This window comes from Bemisia tabaci, chromosome 3 (assembly GCF_918797505.1).
Source record: "Bemisia tabaci chromosome 3, PGI_BMITA_v3".
NCBI lineage: Eukaryota > Metazoa > Arthropoda > Insecta > Hemiptera > Aleyrodidae > Bemisia > Bemisia tabaci.
The window spans coordinates 56,054,778-56,061,556 of record NC_092795.1 but is presented as its reverse complement, the minus strand read 5'-3'; the positions used below and the strand labels follow the sequence as shown (position 1 = coordinate 56,061,556).

The 6,779-nt window shown below is 44.0% G+C and overlaps 1 protein-coding gene across 1 annotated transcript; it reads right to left on the bottom strand.

Moving 5' to 3' along the window:
- Positions 1-3,565: 3,565 nt before the first annotated feature.
- On the bottom strand, positions 3,566-4,870 carry LOC140224166 (uncharacterized protein F54H12.2-like). The gene has a single exon (XM_072297611.1). It carries the CDS (start codon positions 4,868-4,870, stop codon positions 3,566-3,568), a length of 1,305 nt encoding a protein of 434 aa, XP_072153712.1.
- Positions 4,871-6,779: the final 1,909 nt, after the last annotated feature.

Here is a 6,779-nt window from a genome sequence, read left to right as displayed (position 1 = left end):
ATGAACAGCAGTCATGTCTAGGTTACAAAATATTTCTTCGAGTTCGGAGATTTGAGTATCCGAAACGGGGTCAGCCTTTACTTTGAATCTCCCGCGAATTACTTCTTTAAGGAAAATTGATTCAAGAGAGATGTTTACTTTGATAGAGTCGGAATTTCTCTCGATGAAATAAAAAAATGAAAGTAATTTTGGAAGTAATTTTGGAGGTAGTTTATCTAGGTAAAAATAACAGAGGGTTCTAACGCGTGTGCCTTGTAGATATTTACAGAGAACATATACTATTGTTTTATCGTATGCTTTTTGGATCTTTAGAACAAAATTTTCAGCTTCTCTAACCACGCCTCTCCAGTTTTCAGCCGATACACTATTAAAATCGAGCACTAGAACATCGGAATCTGTTTTATCTGACATTTTTAAAATGAAAATACAAGCTGAATCTGTACAATGTAAAAGTTGAAAGTAATCTTCGTTTTAAAAAAAAAACAAGAAGTGTAAAACGTACCCACGGAGTTAAGAAGCACTGATAGTGACAGAAGTAGAAATTTTGGATTACAAGGATCAGAAAAATAGGAGACCACTTTGTGAGTGAGTAGAAAAGTTGCGAACGGGTTTTTTCTGAAGAAAACAACTCCTAGACCGCCTATCGTATCTAATTAAAGACCTCAGGGCTGGAAGTTAACACGAGCACACACGGACCCCAGACCATCTGTTGAATCTAGTTAAAGACCTCAATGGCCGAGATTCATCAAACATACACGCACACGTTCGGATTCCGTACCGTCTATCGTACCTCTATCAGAAGGCCTCAACGCCTGAACCCTTGATGGAACACACTTGTAAACCCGTTCCCAACAAAAGTGGATTTTTCATTAATAACCGCCGAGAACGCCTACACCAGTGTTTTCGGCTAAAATATGGTCAAAAATGAAATCCTTACAATGATGTTGTAATTGTGTGAATATGATTAAATCGTCCGGCGTGGGACTTTGAGACACGCTCTGCAGAACATCCGCACAAGTTAACTCAGCTAGTTTACATTTTACTCCTTCATTATCAAAGTTAGCAACATGTGGTACAAGAAGTTGACAGATTCTATTAAATATAAATTTGATCCTTTCTACCTGCGAAGAGGCGAAGTCTATGCACTGGTTGATTGCTGGAAAGGCTGATTGGAGGTTGGCCCAGTTAGGTTCCTGAAGGGCGATTTGTCTTGGATGATAACCGGCTGGAGGTACAGTTTCCTTGATGACAACAGTTCTTTTTGAGTAATATTTCCCGAACTCCACTGCACGATTGACGGAGCCGAGTAGGATTGTAGGCTTATGGGTCCCTTTGCGTAGAAATTCTCTGATTGAGGACTTGCTCTGCACCAGCTCGTTCCACTCCTGGACGCTGAGTTCTAAACCCGATTGAGGCTTATCTAGTTTGTAGAATAAGATGATCACTGGAAAGTCTTTTTCTACCCGGTGTCCGATCACTATTTGTTTCGTTCCGTTGCGCGACACGAAAAACACTTGATTCAAAAGTGATGGGACTTGGAGGTGTCCCTGATACTTGAGTTGATCCTCACTGACAGACGAATCTGAACTGGCCATGATGATACGCGCGACTTTGACTTCGAACTGGGAACGAAAAGAGGGGGAAGTCTTGCGGCTAGGGGTGTTAGGAAGCGACTAAGGAAACTTTGATGTGACGAGCAGGGATTTGGTGAGTAAGTGTCTTCCCCCTTTATGATTACGCACCCTCTTTTCCGTTACAAACTCCCCCTTTATGGTTGGAGCGAACCGGTCCCTCGCGAAGGAGTGGAAAGTGGAGGGGGAGGAATGTGGAGGGGGAGAATTTGGAGGGGTGGAACGTGGAGGGGTGGAATACACCAGGGTAAAATGCCGACATGGTGAAATTTCACAAGTTAGGCGATCATGATGAATACAGAATTTTAAGGAAGAAAATTCTCTCACCCCTTTAGCTTCTAATTTCCGAGAAAGGCAGAGCTTTGAAAATATCAAATCTGCAGATTGGGCATTTATTGAAATTCTGCGAGTCTTGACAAACTTTGCAGACGTAAAAATGACCGCACGGGATGAAAACATAGAATTTCTGCGCATCTAGACAGACGCAGCACGTCTCATTATCCTCCTCTGTGAAGATTTTAATGTGAGACTGACCTATGTCCTCTTCGACCAACACAATGTTCTTTTTGGCGATGGAATAAAAGTCGGTAAAACGGTTCTTGACTAACTTAACGTCCTTAGCCGAAACACGATATATCTGGTTTTCCACGCGCAATGCTACGGGAAACTGGCAATTTAGGTGTGGAAAATAATTATTCGAAATAATGCGCACACGTAGTCTGTTGGAAACTTTGATGCATTGCAAGTAAACGGAGCCTTCCGATGAAGATCCCATTTTCTTCTTCGCCAGGGAAAAATTTAGAAAGAGCCAGAGACGAGACTTACACACTCTGACACTCTATTGCGGAGACTAAAGAGCGATGTCTAACAGAAGAGGGTGAAACCCGCTAGAGTTTGTAAACGCTTCGGCAGCGGCAGTTTTGACATCCGGGCGCTGTCGAAAATTGATCATTTTTGACTTTTGGGAAATGAAGAGTGAACAGAGCTGTCAAACGTTTATCGTTGGAAGCCCTGTGCTTAGTGAATAGATTTTGAAACTCTGTTAATGAGCCGCCATGAGATTTATACATGAGGTACAGCAAGCAGTATTGACCACACACTGTAGAACCGAAATCTTGGAGTTCCTTCGAATTATACGACCATTTCCGGCAATTGGCGATGAGAAACCGCTTGTGATGGCTAACTATTGGTGGAAACCCGTAGCTACAAAAATACTCTCCGTTTCTGAATTTATCGATGAAAATTGCAGACCAGTGTTCACCGGGTTTATTTTCGGGATCCGAATTTACTACAATACCACATGGAACGGGAATTGTGTTTGGTAGCCGATCTGCTGCGCAAACTTTCGTCAAAATCGGAAGAGTTTGCAGATGAGCCGCTATCTGCTGGGTGTTCATAGTTGAAAAGCCAATGACGCACAAGACTAGCGTTGACCAGTGCACAATTAGTGACGGACGACTGTGCCAACCTGTGATGTAGGCACTCGAGCGCTGGTCCGGTTAAGTTCTTCAGTGCTGGACACCCCAGGTCCTCAACATTAGTGACAGCAACTCCGAGGAGAGTCGAGAGGAACAGGGCGATCTCTTTCCCCTTAGCATAGATAGTTTCGGCTCTGTCGGCGAGGGTTTTCAGGCTGTTAACCCAGTCTCCGTATTCGATATCGCCGTCGTCCCAAGATAAGCCGTGAACACGATGAGTTACGTGGCTCGCTTCTCTCCTGCGCGAATGATCCAACTCAGAGAGCTGGAAGGGAGACTTCACAATCCAATGGTAGAGTGCCTCTCCGTCGAGAGTGATGAGACTACACTCTTTGACGATGTACCTGTTTGTATTACTTTTAAAACCGTGAACACTTATTACAAATCGCATCTTGAACCGGAGGATTCACGAGTTGAACTGAAGGATCTCCTTTCGAACAACGTTATTTATTGGATTCACGCCCCGAAATCTACCGCGACGTTCCGATCGTTATCGATCTCAATTATATTATCAAATTCTGCATATGTTATAACCGTCACGGATGAGGGGAGAGCTTTTTTGAATCTCAACTCCAATCGCACGCTACCGTGACGCACTAGACTCCAATGAGACTTAATATGGGCTTCTAAGTCGGGTGTAAAGTCCAGAGCTATTAATGTGTAGCCTTTCTTGTAATCGTCTCTGCTTATTTCATTCCCCGAATCTGAGTAATGAATCCCAGTTCCCGAAAATAAAGTGTGATAGGCTCTAATGTACTCGTCCGAGTCGAAATCGGGCGTTAAGATCAGTCCTGGAATAGGTTGCCCGTCAACATGAAATGCCGCATAATTGAGATCGAAAGTTTGAAAGTTGAACGGGTTCGATGCAAAACCGCCTGTAAAGGCTCCATTGCTAACCATACCCACGATAATGCGAGTCGGGAGCTGTCCGTTAACTATGTTGTCCAGGGATCCGCTCTGAACGCCTGCTGAAATTGTATGAGTCTTAACGTCTACTCTGGTTATAGGAAATTTCGCGCTGGTTTTTTCAAAGTTTTTCGCGTGGGTAAGCAGTACTGATGGAGAAACTTTAACACGGCGGACATAGAGATTAGCCTCGAGGATGGAGACTTTACAATCCTCCTCACCAAGGAGACAAAATTCGTCACGAGACCTAACGAGCTTCACCCTGAGTTCCACGTTGTTAGGTAGATACTTTTCAGAATTGAAAATATCCGCATGAATGTTCCCCATCATATCCACTGTTTTGCCGCGGTTCGTAAATGCACAACGGGCTGTGAGTCCCGCGTTATTGGCCACCTCCATACTTCCCGGAGTGTCTCTCTCCCATATGATCGAGGAAAGATGTGATTTTTTAGCCGCCGGCCCATAATTCAGCAAATTTTCAATGTAGCTGCGGTAAGGGTAAGCATTACTGGGCGACGAAACAATCCTCTGATTAAGCCAAACATCCACCTGACTGAAGAGAGAATGCATCCAATTATTCACGGGACCAACTTTATTGTCATCCGCGGCAGCTCTAGCGGTTCCATCAGTTTTCACAATCTTAGCTTTAACATGCAACAGAGTTTGAGAAAGATCGATATACTGTGACCCAGCTCCGGCAACACAGAACTCTATAGGGCTTGTCTCACTTAAAGACGAAACAGGTTTGTATAAAACCCATTCCCCCGTCTCGATATGGGTTTGAGTCGGTGGTAGGGAGAAGAGTTCTAATTCAGTCTTAGAGCAATCACAGCTATTAGAATGAACAAACGACATTTTTACCGAATATGTCGAGGTTGGGTTAGGTTAGGTTAGGTTAGGTTAGGTTAGGTTAGGTTAGGTTGGGTTAGGTTAGGGTTAGGTTAGGTTGGGTTAGGTTAGGTTAGGTTGGGTTAGGTTAGGTTAGGTTAGGTTGGGTTAGGTTAGGTTAGGTTAGGTTAGGTTAGGTTAGGTTAGGGTAGGTTAGGTTAGGTTAGGTTAGGATAGACCTGAGCTCAACCGAAAATATCGGGCACTACCTTACGCTTGGATCGCGGTTTGCGCGTTTTCCTTTTGACAATTTTTCTCGACTTTTTACCGACCCGTTTACGGCGAGAACCTACACGGCGGCGGCGGCGCGATTTCTTTTTCTGGAGCGTCTGCTTTTTGCGGGACCCGCGACGAGACTGAGATATTTTACGGCGTTTTTTAGTTTTATAACCGTTGCCTCTGAGGAGAGTCGAAAGGGCTTTTCTTTTTATGTTTTGTTTAGCCTCGGAGAATCTGTTTTTAAAAGCATCTTTCATAGGCATATCCTGTTCCAGATCTCCAACAAAATTAGCCCCTGATTGTAAGAACTCTTTTCCTACTAGCTGTGCTCCTCGTTTCAAAAGAGGTACTGATGCACGGAAGAGCCCTTTCAAGAATGTACCGACGCCATGGCCGCGCTGATACGGTGCACCGCGAAAAACAACAATCCTCCCCGAACCATATTGATTATGATGATGATGAAGTTCCATTACGTATTCAGAAAAACTAAGTCAACAGTGTAGGAGGAATTTTACTTAACTTTTCGAAAATGAAGTTTAACGTTCAACTGTCCGCTCAGGAATGGCAAAGGGTTCCCCAGATCGTCTCTTATATCTATTTCAATCTGGTTGAACTCCCTCTTTGAGACCGGGACGTAATGAGGCTGAGTGAATGTTTTCGTTATTGTAGCCCCTAAAGGGTATTTATGTTTTTCGATATTCACGATGCGCAACAGAGGGGCACAGATATCACCCACATGCTGAGGCTCGGCTATATCAGAGTAGATGTACATTTGTGTGGGAATGAGTGCGTCCAGCTGAAAGGGGTTCACAGCTTCAGTATAAGACTGAAAATCTTTAGAGGGTAAATTCAAAATGCGTTGTAAAGCAGGACTCATGTTGACGGCGTGGGTGCCCTGTTTCAGTCTAATCTGAATCTTCCCTGAATGCACAAAAATGTCTACAGCCGATTTAAACGCGGGGTCAGATCGCATTACGGATAACAGGTTGTCTATGGTAGAGTACATACCCTCTGGAAAAGTTGACACAGTCCAGATGTGCCCTCCTTGAGCAGCAAAAGTCAGGACCGCCCCTCCTGGAGACGACCCCTGCCCTGTTGACGACGAGTTCCCCGATTGTGAACCACTATTTTCAGTAGGAGGAACTTCGAAAGCCACCCAAAAATCTTTCGCCGAAATAGTATTGAAAACATATGGGAAATGGATCTCACAAACACTGCATTCCCACTCCCCTATCAGCGTAACCCGTTTAGAAAGCTGTGTCTTGAAACGGGTTATTTTGTTATCGGGAAAAACATCCATGGAACTATTCGATGGTAAAGTTATGAAAAAATGATCACTCATTTTAATGTTATCAAGTCCTTTTCACTTATCCACTGATTAAACTTGGGATCGTTGTACCCTACCCAGCTGACTAATACTTGACGACTGCCGTTTTTCATGCGCCGACCAAGTATTTTATTGATTTTATAAGTTTTATCGTCAGACACGATGACTGGCATTAACTCATGCCCGTAGAAAAGTCCGTCAATTTTTTCGCCACCGAAGTCTTCCAGTTCGTAGACAGGCACAGGTCTCCGGACCACACGACTAATTTTAAAAATTTCCTCGGAAAAATACTTTTCTCCAACCTTGGCAAACACCGAACGCTCAACAGCC

What these genes read in the sequence shown, in the direction of transcription:
- LOC140224166 (XM_072297611.1), bottom strand. Translation starts at nt 4,870, where the DNA reads ATGTCGTTTGTTCATTCTAATAGCTGTGATTGCTCTAAGACTGAATTA.